Source organism: Haliotis cracherodii, unplaced genomic scaffold (genome assembly GCF_022045235.1).
Source record: "Haliotis cracherodii isolate W230 unplaced genomic scaffold, xgHalCrac1.p SCAF_32, whole genome shotgun sequence".
NCBI classification, from domain to species: Eukaryota; Metazoa; Mollusca; class Gastropoda; order Lepetellida; family Haliotidae; genus Haliotis; species Haliotis cracherodii.
The window spans coordinates 2,408,432-2,423,004 of NW_027266289.1; the positions used below are offsets into that span (position 1 = coordinate 2,408,432).

Sequence of the window (14,573 nt, forward strand, 5' to 3'; positions counted from 1 at the left end):
TCATGAACTGTGATGGCATTCACTATCATGAACTGTGATGGCATTCACTGTTATGAAATGTGTTGGCATTTTCTATCCTGAATTGTGTTGGCATTCACTCTCAAGAACTATGTTGGCATTCACTATCATGAACTGTGTTGGTATTCTCTATCCTGAATTGTGTTGGCATTCACTTTCCTGAATAGAGATTTAAGTGTCCTCCCGCTGACAGCTTAGAGTAAGCATCAACTGTAGGTCAAAGGATGGATTAAAATTGAAATTAACAGAAACACTCAACCCAACGAGGTGAGGAGACAGTAGTCGATCATATATGTCGTGGCTGTCGTACTAGTATTCGATCGATTAACACAGTCACCTTCGAAGTGACTTAGATATTACATTGACAGCTTGACCCATCTATCTAATTTATTGTGGACATGTTCTGATTCTCGGCTTTACTTGGGTGCATCCGTCCCAGGCTGTGGCTCAGCTTGACATCCCAGCTCTCTCTCCTGTGGACTCTCTCTGGAGAAGGAAGGAATGCGTCAAGCTCAGCTCCAGTGACTCTTGTGAGTGCGTGTGATGCATTTCTAGAGTTGGCTCAGCAATCGACAGGCATTCACCTCAGTTATAACAACATTTGTAAAAAACTGGTCAACTTGTACTTGTGTTACATACGAGAAAAGTTAATCCATCTTCTTGTTTCCCATTTGCATGCAGTGGGTGGGATCCTTCTTGTACTGACTACGATATTTCACAACAAGTTTTGGTGGTGACAATATGGGTCATAACCAGAAGAATCTAGGATTCGAAGAAACCAATTCCGGATCCTGACTCAACTAAGGACCACAACTGTGATATCTGGACCCAGTTGTAAATGTTGACTCTTAGAAAGCAAATAGTAATGCAGTTGTATGCTGCAGATTATCTCCAACTGTTGTAACCGATTTCCTTATTTGTGAGCAGAACACAAGCGAATCTGAAACCTTTAAATATGAAAGTGACATTGCATCATTTGGGGCGGAGTTGCTGGCAATGCTCGTAACTGGCACAATTTGTGTTTTTATACATAATGTCCATAGTCAGTATACATTAACTGAGATACATTAAAGATGTCTCCAAACGATAATGCACTGCAAAATAGCATTGTCCCTTTTATAGGGTTCCACGTTATGTATAAAGGGTTATCACGCAAATCTGTTTTCAGGTGGCAAGTACTATGTATTATGAATAAACAATGTAGTAAGTGAGATGAAATGGGGTAAAAAGTCGCGTTCAAGATTATTGCACTCATATAGCTTGCACCAGTCCTGAATAATGCCGATTTTACAGTGCTAGCCTACTACCGTTACCTAAACATATTGCTGCTCCGTGCCGTCATGGTCAGTTAAGCCATGCCTCCGCAACTCGCCTGGTCATCGGAGTTTCTCTAAGTCAATGAGTGAGGGGTCTGACCACTGTTCCACCTAGCTTTCTCCATGAGCAATCATATACCAGCACACACACATACAGGGATGAACACAACACAAGGTTTGATACTCAATTAAGTTTACTCAGTTACAGTCCAACGCTAAACAAGACAGGGTAGGCTATTCATAGAGCAGGTAAACATCTGCAAAGCTCGCGCTACTCTCCGGATGTTAAAAGTATCTTTTTAAATTGTTCGAGTCTGACCTGTCTTTGTCACATTTCTTGACACATTAATTAAATACCATATATCATATCAGATCATGAACTCATGTTTGTGTCGTGGTTGAAAAATACTGTGAACTCTTGACCAATTATACCTGTGTTTTGTTTCTACTGATCAAATGTGTTCTGTCTGCATGTTAAAAATATGGCAATTCATAATTAACTTTGAACTGTAACAAGGAAATAATACAAAACTATAGTATTTAGCATATCTCTATCATTACCAACGTTAACATTTATACAAGATCATTGTACTGATTAAGGAATGACACGTCATCATCACATATTTACATTCACATTTAGGTACTGAATTCATACTCTTAAAAAAATGGAGGGGATCATGAGCTGAATATGTTAATAACAAGTATTAGAACAAAGACAAGTGTTGACGACAAAAGACCTATACAAGATCGCTAATGTCTTATACAGTTGTGATTACTTGATTTCATTCATTGCTTTTGTATAAACGAGCTATTCGTAGTCGGCAACGAGTGGAGCGTCTATCGGCTAGTGACATGCTGGAGGGTTTAGATCTTTGTTGTATTATTTGATGATGATGTGTTTGAAATGGAGTGTGTATGTTAAGTGTTGGTCGAGTATTAGGTCTAGGAATTTTGTTTGTGTGCATTAGTTGATTTCAATGTTATTTTGTGATGAGGATAGGGAGTAGTTTTTCTTGTAAGGTGATTTGAAGAGTATGGCTACTGGAATGGGTCCTGTGGATGTCATGTTCAATTAGCTCTAGGGTGGTTCTGTTGGTCATGAACCCGCTCTGCTCTGCACGTAAGAGATTATATGATTGTGTCAATGTGGTGTTCAAGGCTCTTTTTAATTATTGTGTCCATGATTTTGCAAATATTAGATGTGAGTGATATGGGTCGATATGATTCTGGGTGATGCATTTTTTATTTGGGATTACAAGTTCAGGTAGGCAATTGTTCGGTGTCTCAAATTGTGTTTAGGAGTTTGAATAGAAGTATTTTGCCGTTTATGTTGATAAGTTATGTTGTCTGACCAAAGTGACGTGGTTTTGCTTTTGTGAGTATGTGTCAGCTGTTGAATTGTTAGGGGCGCGTTGTAGGGTATATGGGCTTGTGATAGTTGTTGATGTTAGCTGGTGTTGTGAGTATTGTCTGTTGGCGTGAAGGTTGATGACTTGTGTTACTGCTTATATGTTGATAGTGTGGTGCTAATGTTTGTGCTTTTATTTTGTTATCTGTGTGGTTGTCACTTTTATGGATGTTTGATGAATTTTGGGTACCATTTATTGCCTTTCGTTTTCTCTATATGACATTTGAACTGTTTCTTTGTTAAATGTATTTCTAAATTTGACGCATTTGACGTTGCAATAGTCTATTTTGACTTGTGCCATATATTTCCCCACTATTTTGCATGTGTTTGTGGAGGGAGCCACCTCTGGGGCAGGATACGTTTGCCTTTTCGCGAACAGCTGGTATATCACGATTGTATAGTGACTCATAAGCACATGCTCATGGTAGAGTCGGAATTGTACAATCAACTCTGCTTTTGGCAGACGTTCTTCTTATGGATGTGGAACGGGTTATTGTTTATTAAGTCATATCATTATTATTGTTATTATTCTGACGAAATGTACCCCTGAAAGAGATGGTATTAAATTTGAAAAGCTGCATGCTTAGATTACACAGAAAAAAACATACTTTTCACCTTTCATATACATTCCATTAATTACAGAAAATGAAATGAACGCTTCCTATTTATTCGTGGTACTCGCCTCCAGTGATATTGTTCAATGAGCCTGAATAATGTTGGAACATGGAAACGAGGAGGAATTGCGACAAGATTTATTAGCCTGTTTTGTGATGACATTCTCTGACATTCTGTGACCCATCGGCTAACATGCCTGTTTCAAGTGTCCCATTGACGAGGCAATAAGCATATGCATTGATTGAAATTAATATATACACGAATAAAGTCCTTGGAATATTTACAATCCTTTTCTTACAAAGTGTACAACATACACGTGTACATTTGACATTAACCTTTTAACTGGCACATAACTCAGTAACTTTTAATGTCATAGTTCTAAACACACTAACTGTCCTTGTTAATGCTTTCATAAATACATCTTTATCTTCTTGGTCTAAACATCAAAATCTATAAATCCTGTACGAGTGAAACGAGACTTATAAACTGTGGAAATGAAATCGAAGTCTGGAAAAAACGAAACATTTATAATTCGACCTCTCGCAAACACAGAAAGCAAAATCTAAACAAATCAATGAAACAATAACAAAACTGAAACACATAAATTGATTCTGGCAAATAGCAACCATTGTTGGTAAAATGCAGAAGGTGTCAACTGCTCTCTGAAATTTACAAAACGTCCTTATAGTTAGGTACTCATCGATGACATCAATGTTGTTATGAAACTACTCCAACCCGGACATAACCCCAAGATACCAGGTTAATTATGGATAAAAATTAACTGTCTCGACAAACCTTCACCCAACGAGGCGGGGAGACACATTGCGACTGTATTACGTGACATTCACATCGATCGACAAAATTCAGTCACAGACTTGTTCATAAAAACGACTGCACTCTTCCTGCCAATGGTTGTACTATGACAGCCGAGGCTTATACAGGTTAGGATTGATTAACAGTAGCCCCGCGTCTGTCGAGTGTCTGAAAACCCTTATTACTATATTGACTGAATGATAAAATTACACACCCTTTTGTATATAAAATTGGATACCTCACTTTCCATATTGAACGCCATATCATAATCATCAGGGAGACATTATAATATCCTCTGTCTCAATGCTGCTTTTGTCTATGTCAATGTCTGTCAGATTGTGTAACATTTGGTGACTGACTGCAGTTAATTTGACAAAAACAAAACAAAATAAGAAATCAATTGTAAACTGAGCATATAGTGCATGTACAGTGTATCACTCCTCGATTGGAGATACATAGTTCACTACTGTTTCCGACCACTCAACAACAACCGATCGCATGAGGTGAGTGTATGTGTTATCGTCAACAGCAGACTCCTCTAACGGAGCAGAATCAATTTTGCTGAAGACCACCTCACAATGACAGAAAATATTCGTTTGAACTTTTATCAAACCCACTGATTTTACCTCATAACCATTCGCATAATTGTATTACAGGTGCTTGGAAATATAACTTAGACAAACAAAACAATGGACAGTGCCAAGGAGCAGGTGTTGTAAAATTTGTGTATTCTACAATTAAAACTTATTGCTCTATGTATCTGAACAAAAATTACCCATTACTCTATAACAAAACAATGTTTGTCACAATACCCGATACAATATATCAAGATATATATTGTTCTGAGTTGCGCCCCTTTGGAACGCCAGAAACCTATGATTGTGGGTCCGAATCCTGGTTCGCCCCGATTATGTTTCCAGGTTTGTCAGCACCGTACCCGTATGGGTATGACGTCGTTCATTCTGATTAGTCCAACAGAGGTTGTGCAGACAACATGGTTTATGATTTTGCTAATGACCACTTTGGCAAAACATTTGTCAGAACGTTTCTGACAAATGGCAATTTTCAAACACTCTTTTACTTAATACTTTACTTTTGTATCCTTGACAGCTTACTCAAATTATTGAAAACAGTAAACGTTAATAAGTGCTAACTGAGAAGGCACTACTACTTAATCCTGGACACAACATCAACAGTGGGACAAAGGATGAATAAACAGTGACATTAACTGTCTAGTAAAACAGCAACATTTACAGATACACTATCACAGGGCCCGTCTCATTAATATCGATGTTGTGGTATGCCTGTTCCGATTCCTGGCCCGTCTCGCGTGCATCCATCTCTCGAGGTTGTGGCCCCTGTCGAAATTCCATCTCTCTCTCCTGTGGACGTTCTCTGAAGAAACAAGAAACACTTCTTGACCATTTTGAGTGCCTTTCTAGTCGACATTCTACAAGCATTCACCTCAGATGTAACTACATTTGTATAAACTTTGCAACTTAAAAGCACGGAAAGAGGTTGTGTGGTTGTGTTACAACTATAATGTTTTACTGACATTGATAGGGCGCAAAATATTACAGGAAACTAAAACAATATGGGATTCGAACCAACTCATCCCGCATCATGACGCAATTGTAATATTTAAGCTATCTGTAAACTGATAGCTTTTTCCATCATTTGATATTATATATAATTCTCTGCAAACAATCAAATTATAGAATTCAAAGAAAAGGTGTTTCTTCAAACTTGCATGCTACTTTTGAACAGTATTTCAGTTATTAGTCCAGTAATTAAAAGGTCCAGGTTCAACAAAATTGACGGAAAAGGTTTATTGCTGGATTTTGGTGCCTTGACACATATACATTAAAATAAAAAATAGTTTACCAAAATCGGACATGGGGAACCATCCGAAAATAGGTCAAATCCAAGATGGCCGCCAACAAAAGTAATAATAGTCATAAACGTGGAACCAATAACAATAAAAACATTTATGATGAGTCTATCTATATTAGCTTGCCAGGATAAATGCAAAGAAATGTATATTTAACAATTTTGAAAGGAAAGTTCACATAGAAATTTAAAATAATGCTTCAAAATGACGAAAAAGTACATATATTTGTTAATATCAGTACCGATTTATTATAATGTTGATTTTTTACATATAAAATCATACAGTTTATTGTCTTCACATAAAAAATCAAGTTAGAAACAAATATAATTGAAAAAACCCAAAGTATTCCCTTCTTCAAAATGGCGGCCATGCATACAATGTTTTAAAGATAGACCTCAAGAACATAAAGGTATGTATAAGCTATTTTTCTTTTATAGCTAAAATGAAAACTTGTATAAGATATAGTTGATTGGCTCTAGAGAGGAATAACTGATGAAAATATGAACAAATATAAATATAAAATTCGAAACAGAGCCGTAAAATTAACATCAACATTTGTTTCAAGGAAAATCAAGGGAGATAATCCAAACTCCAGGAAGCAGTTATTTTTCTCAAATGGTATTAGCTTCTCAGAAACTTTATTAAAAGTTAATTCAGAAGATGTAATCAAGACATTTAGCACAAAAATCATTTGTTATAATCGGAAAAGCAACATTTGTATCTGGACACATGTCAACCATATTTCTATCAACTGTTACTATTCGCAGGGGACTATTCTCAACTGAAGGTGTCCTATGTAGATCACAGATGGCGACTTGTTTGCTATGTATGGAACCAGTTAACCTGGACAAACCCCAGGATTATGTGAAGTTGACAGCAAAATGCTGCTGTAGCATTAATTACGCAAACAGACTGCACATTAGATGCACCAGACATCATATACAACTGTAGCCTGTAACAGACAGTGTCGAAGTATGCATATAAATCCAAAGGCAATCAAAGTAGCTGAAAACTTTTCGATCATATGTTTAAGCCTTAAATTTTAAAACTCACTGTTTTCTATGTGGTACTTGTATTGACCAGGATGTTGCATACAAACATCCATATAGAAGTGTACTTCAGCCGTGCGATGGCTCTTGAGTTACTCAACATATGTCTGCAACATACTGTGTCAACAGGCAAGATGATTGGGCCAAGATGGTACAGTCAAGTATCGTGCCCATATACGATCTACCAGCTGAAGAAGCTATCCAACACCATGCTTGTGATAAGAATTTTCGGAGAGGGACAAGTATACCTGAAGCTTATATTGAACATGAAGAGGCTCCACCGAAGAAACGGAGACTTGGTCGACTGAAGTGTATGTCCTAGATGACAGCATTGGAGATTGCCATTTATTACTTGGAAGAGAATGATGATGGAACGATTCCTTTGGACAATTTGCATCACATTATGAAGTCAATGAGTGCACTGAGTGATGATCAACTACACACTACATCACAACTGAAAAGGGAGTTCATGAATCACTATGGGAACAAGGTATTCATAACTACAATCAGGCAACAACCTAACATTGCATCTCTTACGGCATATGAAAATGTTGCAAAGGTGGACAAATCCAACATGGACAGTTTGATTAAAGTTGGGTGAGAATACATTCATATGCAGGTAGAGACCATGTCGAAACATGTTGATGTGTATCTCGACAATGAGCAGATGGCATTGATTGACACCAATCTTGATTACCTCCCACATGCATTACGCATCCTCCTTCAAGCATCATCAAGAGCTGAAACAGTAAACCCCATACTGCGTCATTGGGTCAGGCAATAATGCATTCGACATGTCCCAAAAATGTCTGCCTCCTCGACAAGTTTGACAAAGTATCACACTATAACACAAATATATGGTCATTGTAATTTAGTGGATATGATAAGCCAACTCGGTTTCAGCTCCTCGTAAATTTAGAAAATTCTCGGTGACTACTCATGGTGTTCACCTAATCAGAGACATTGCAGATACATTCGTGCAATACCAGGCACTGATGGGACTGGCTCAATCCATGCCATGGGCGAGATGGTGAAACGGAGGGTACCAAGACTTAACATGGACTTAAGGTGGACTTGGATGATGTCAAAAAAATCAACAGTGTCAAACTATTGTCACAAAGAAATCCAAAGGCAGTGCAGGCGAACATTATCTATCCACCAATTGGTGACTTCTGTCTTGATGAAAAGAATAGCAAACTAGATATTTTGTGGACTGCGCCACTTGTGTGTGTGTTGACCACTGTGTTCCGGTTGCATGCAGTTGCTCCATTCTGACATTCCATACCCCAGGAAGAGCTCTGAGATATTCTTGTTGATTATCAGCATGACACCAAGTGACAAATCCTGTGTCAGATCAATGCTGGAGTATATTTCCAAACATGCCAGACCACATGGAATCACCTCGGTTATTACAATCGACCAGCAAATTTGGTGAATTGCATACATGATCATCGAATCACGGCCAGCTGAGAGCCCCTTGCATCAAATAGCCCTGGTCTTTGGGAGGGTGGGGATTCCATCCTTAGATGAGTTTTGTGGGTACAGTTGGGAATCTAATGGCTGGATCTGGGTTAAAGGAGATCATCACTCAAGTATATTCAGAGGGTAGTGCAGATCAGATGTTGTCCGGCAAATCAGTGTCACAAGCTGTGCTGGCTCATTTCTTGAGGAACCACTTCTGCAATGCTCTTATCGTGTTTGATGGTTATTGTGGTGTTTTTCGACCATGGATGAGACCCATCAGAGGAGAACTGGAAGTGAGATTGGAGTGGATGTGGATTTCACACCGGACATGATTCTGAAAATGAAGAAAAAGCCCTTTTGGCAAATGAAAGCAACAAACAGAAATTCATCACTCTGTTGGGGTCAAAAATCAAAAAAGGTGGGTTTTCAGATTAAACACTCATCCGGAGATGCTGACTATGACATTGCAATGTCTGCCTGTACATTGGCTCAAAAACTAGTGGTAGGGAATGACACCGACCTTCTCATCCTGTTGCAATATCACTTCAGACTCGATACCATGAGGCCATCTTTCTTCAGACAAGTACAAAGATCATTGAAATCTTCATCCTACAGATGATCCTTGATCCTAATCTCAGCCATTCTTTGCTCTTTGTATATGCATTGTCAGGGACCTACACAGCATCGAGGCCATATGGCATACGGATGGTCTCAGGAATATTCAAAGGTTTTCATGGTGACAGGTGGAAACCATGCAGAAATCGAGCAGGCTGGTAATCAGGCACTTGCAATCCTCTACAGCTGTATGCCTGGCTTGGATTTGAATTCTGAACGTGTGACAAAATTCACTGAGAAGGTATGTATCAAGCTCGAATTACCTACCCCTTCGACACCTTCCACCGACATCAGATGCTGCCAGATTGCCCAGCCAACGAGTCTGACTCCAAGTGCAGACCTGGCTAGGCAACAATATGGATGCGACAATATTAAAGCATCCATTGCTAATCTATGTCAGCAGGCTACAGAATCCATGTATTTCGTACTACGTAAAAGCCGAAACCTTAATTTATCAATTCAATGCCAATTATATCTTTTTGACACAATGGTAAAACCAATCTTATGGTTGTGAATTATGGGGTTCTGTTAATCTAAAACAAATTGAAAATGTACATATTTGTTTTATGAGAAAATTATTACCTGTTAAAAAGAGTACCCCTATTCATGCTTTACGGTGAACTAGGTAGAGTTCCGTTATCTGTTGATGTTAAAACCCGTATGTTAACCTTTTGGTCGAAATTACTTACAGATAAATCCAGCAAAATATCTGGCTCAAAGCAACAGCTCACTCTATTTTAACTGATCATGCTAAACAAACCTGGAGCTCTGAGGTGGAAAATTCAAAAAAAAAGTGTAGTCTATTCTCTCTTGAAACCACAATTTGAATTAGAAAATTATCTGACGTCCCTACCCCTAAATAAAGCTATCCCTCTACTTTTATTTCGTACTTCATGCCACCACTTACCAATTGAAAAAGGAAGATGGAATGGGATACCTATTTGTGAAAGAAAATGTAAACCGTGTTTTATTGATGATATTGGAGATGAATTTCACTATATTTTTAAATGTCCATATTTTACGAAAGAAAGAATTTTGTATATCCCACCTACATATTCTAAAAGACCTAATATGATTAAATTTTAAAGACTTTTCACTTGTAAAGAGATATCTGTATTAAAAAACCTTAGTAAATTCTGTAAATATGTAATGCAAATTGTAAAATCTTCCGGCTAACCACATATCCGCTATTATAATGTGTATTTTGCTGTCATTTTGTATCTCATATGCCAAGGATCTCGGCCCGAGCGTAATAAAGTTCTGTTCTGTTCTGACAGAATGGGGCTGGACGCTTCACAAGAGCAACAAGGGCACTATATTGAAACCAATCACAAGGCACCAAGCTGTCACTCCTAAATTTCTGTTGAAAATAATCAGATACAATTGCACTGGAAAGTGTGATGAAAACACATGCTCATGCAGAATATTTTTGTCTACAATGTACCTCAGCATGTGGACAATGCAAAGAGATGACATGTTCAAATGGACCAAGTCATGACTTTTCTGACATAACTGAATAATCGTCTCTTCATGTACAGTATATGAGTGTGATTATAAAGACTTTCTTGAACTTTAGACATTTAAATTGATAGTAAGTTTGACTTGTAAACTGTAGTATTGCAGGGTTATATCCTCTTTATAAGCCCGTGTTAAGTATTTTGTAGTCTGATATGGAACAATTGCATTTTTTTCACATTTCGGGCAGCCGTAATTTATTTCTGTGTAAGATTTCACTTCAAAATTGTTATATATATATTCCCCTGTCTGGATCCTATGAAGTTGATTTTAAATAGAGTCATCAGCCATGTTTAGATTTTGATTGATTCTTTTTTTTTTTAATTTTTAGATTTTCGTTTGTACTGATGGCGGCCATCTTGGATTTGACCTATTTTGGGTGTTTCCCCATGTCAAATTTTGGTAAACTATTTTTTTTTTTAAAGTAGACCTATCAAGGCAGTGAAATGTGTTAAAAAACCTTTTCCGTCAATTTTGTTGAACCTTCATGAAAAATAAACCTTTAATTACCGGACTATATATCATGGAGTGTCAGATAAATATTGAACAACTTGAAATACAAAACTCTCAAGAGCACAGATATTATGCTGAAGATCTTTAGCTGAAAATACAATAGCTCTTATACAAGGAAAGTATAACGTCATGAATATATATATAGTAGATGAATCAGTAGGAAGCTGTAACATCATGAATATAATCACTAGCTGTATTATCAGTAAGCTATAATGTCACGACCATAGCTGTATAACCAGTAAACTATAGCGTCATGGATATATGCAGAAGCTGTATCAACAGTAAAGTATAATGTCGTGAATATATAACAGAGCTATATCAGCAACGATATGAATATATATAGTAGCTTCATCAGCAGAAACATATTACTTCATGACTAAAAATAGCAGCTCTAACAAATGTTTATTCAATTGATGAAACCCAAATTGAATTCTAGAATGTATTATTAGATTTGTCATTTCAATCGTAAATGTTACAGTGTTACTTTCCAAATACTGTATATTTTAATTCAAATGTCTCCCTACAATAATTGTAAAATTACTTAGTGTCGTCGCTGGAGGGTGTAAATACATTATGACGTCACAGTTATAATTTATGACGTCATCATAAGTATGAAGTCATATTAAATGTCATTATCAGTTACACTGAACAGCTGTCATGAGACAGCGAAAGTACTAGGTCTGCTACTGATATAAAGAAGATGATGGACTAACGTGGACTTTATTATTTTATTATATATTACATGTACACCGAGTGAACATTTACCTAATTTTTGTATATATATATATATATATACAGTGGCTATATCAACAGGAAACTATAACGTCATGAATATGTGCAAAAGCTGTATCACCAGGGAGCTATAACGTCATAAATATTTACAGTATCTGTATCACCGAGAAGCTATAACGTCACGTTGGTGGTCTAAAAAGGTATCGTCTAAACACAATATTAAATAAAGCTATGCATGGACTACATATGATCTCGCTCTTAGCTGTCAGCCATTATTATGTCTGCTGCATAGACATGACTAGTTATTATTGACGTTTTACATTATACTACAGTTTCTACATGTGTCTGTTTGAGAGAAGATACTGAAAAGTTTGCCAACCTTCAATATCACTCTTGTATATGTTCGCATATCACACTCCCGAAATCACGTGTTAGACCCCCCTTACCTTATCATCGCCACACGCTTGCGGCAACAGATCCTCACTGACAGTATGCTTCCAACCACCAAAACCAGTGACGCTGTCGAAAGGATAGCTATTTGTATAACACTGGTGTCCTCTGTCAAATATAAGAAAATAGGTGAAAGGAAAGTATCAGCTAACATAATAAGATGACAGATGTTGGCCACTCGCGAGTACAAAGCAGTGGAGTGTAATATTTACCTTGGTTGCAATATTCCAGTCTACGGCACTCTGCTATAGAACAGTTGAACGTGCAGGTAGAATCACACTTCGGTCCAGTCAGGTGGCAGCCCATGGTACAGGAACCAGTCTTCTGATCACAGACACCATCAAGACACACTTCACATGTGTGCTGGCAGAGTCCACCATAGACGCCACGTGTACATCCGTCTGTACACTTCCCGCTGTCCGAGTGGCACGTGTTGAGTCTACAGTTAGGACTGCATGGAGAAGAGCACCGTTGACCAAACCAGCCCTCTTCACACCCGTAGATACAATCCCCACTGTTTCTGTGGCAGTGACGAAAACCAGCATCTGGTGCCTGTGGAGGCTTGTCAGTAGAAATGTTGGGGTCTGGTCCACACTTATCACTGCACCTTTCCCCGCAGAAAGTGCCATATAATCCAGGAAGACAGCCCACTACACATCCATGTTCACAGGATCCCAGGCAGTGATCACAGGAATATGCACAGTTGGGACCAAAGTATTCAGGATGACAGTCCTTGCACAATCCTGTCATCCTGTTGCAGGACTTACATCTACTTGAACAAGTCTTACAACCAGTCCCGTAGTAGGAGTCTACACATCCAGACACACAGGAGAAGCCCAGCTGACAATATCCTCCATCACAGCCACCTTGACATTCTGCACAGGTACCTCCTGGACTGCCACAGCGTACGTTGCACCCAGAACCTTGATATCCAGAGACACAACCCTCAGTGCAAGCACCAATTCCAGAGCCTGACAACTGACATGAGTGATTTTTGCAGTTCTTGCTGCACACTGAAGTGCACATCTGATCAAAATACCCAGTGTCACAGTCTGTGAGGCAACGTCCTGTACTTCCGTCACAGTCTGAACAGTGCTGGTTGTCCTTGCACTGGTCGCCTGAAATGGAACGGAGTACAATATTTGACTATTGAAACAATGACATAAACTGTGTCAACTGTACCCTGTAATAAGAGCGACCGCCTCCGTCGTCTAGTGGTAGAGCGTCCGTCCGGAGTGCGGAAGGCCCGGGGTTCGATCACCGACCGCGTCATACCAAAAGACGTCAAAACATGGTACTTGTTGTTACCGTGTCTGGCGCTCGGGATTAAGGGGTTAAAACAAGGACTGGTCGGCTCGGAGTCAGTATACTGTGTCTGAGTTAGGTATTCATGTTAAACTGTGGCATGGTATCTCAGTGAGCTAGCACTTTAAATTGTTATCAGTCAGGACTAGTACAAGCAGCCACACAAACACATACACGTACATGCACGTCGCTATTTAAGTGCAATAATCTTGGACGCCACGTTTAACCCAATTTCGCCTCACCTCACTGTAATAAGAGCACATGTCACATAAACAGCATACAATGCCTTCTAATTCAAGAAGGCAACAATATGTTGTTAGCATACCACATTCAAGAATTTGAAAGCAGCAAATTTGTTATGTTGGCCTACATTTTAAGACAAATTCTGCCTGACATATACCATTAGCTAATCAATTTATTGGACAACTTTGCTAATAAGAGAATGCGAGCAGATAAGAAGATGAAATAATTATAAGCTAGAACTCTTACCTTTCGAAGAAATTATCAGATATGTCACACATATGAACTTCAACAGTGCCATGTTGTGTTCTGATAGCTCAACACAACATGACTACATACATTTGTGTCTTATTACTGTAAGCTGTGCCACACTGTCCAATGTACAGCTGGGTTTGTGCGTGTGAAGTAGTTTTGTCCTTATTAGCAGTCAATGACTCACTGTCTAGCAAATTAGTTTTAGGCAATTGTTTTCTTTTTCCTCCTCAACCGGAAAAAATGAATCGTGCAGAGGTTATGATTATCACAATCACGTGATATGTTTCTTTACACATATTATGCTCCCTACATTAAGGATGTATATGAACCTATTTACATGGAGTGTTCGGTTAGTCCCGAGTCTGTCCTCATTG

General features: G+C 38.4%; 1 protein-coding gene across 1 annotated transcript; it reads right to left on the minus strand.

Moving 5' to 3' along the window:
• Positions 1–434: 434 nt before the first annotated feature.
• LOC139477266 (scavenger receptor class F member 2-like) lies at positions 435–14,245 on the minus strand. Its single transcript, XM_071259816.1, has 5 exons — positions 14,194–14,245; positions 12,612–13,517; positions 12,396–12,507; positions 5,425–5,565; positions 435–504 (listed from the first exon to the last, which is right to left on the minus strand). The coding sequence occupies exons 1-5, from the start codon at positions 14,243–14,245 to the stop codon at positions 435–437; spliced, it is 1,281 nt and encodes a 426-aa protein (XP_071115917.1).
• Between the last annotated feature and the right edge of the window lie 328 nt (positions 14,246–14,573).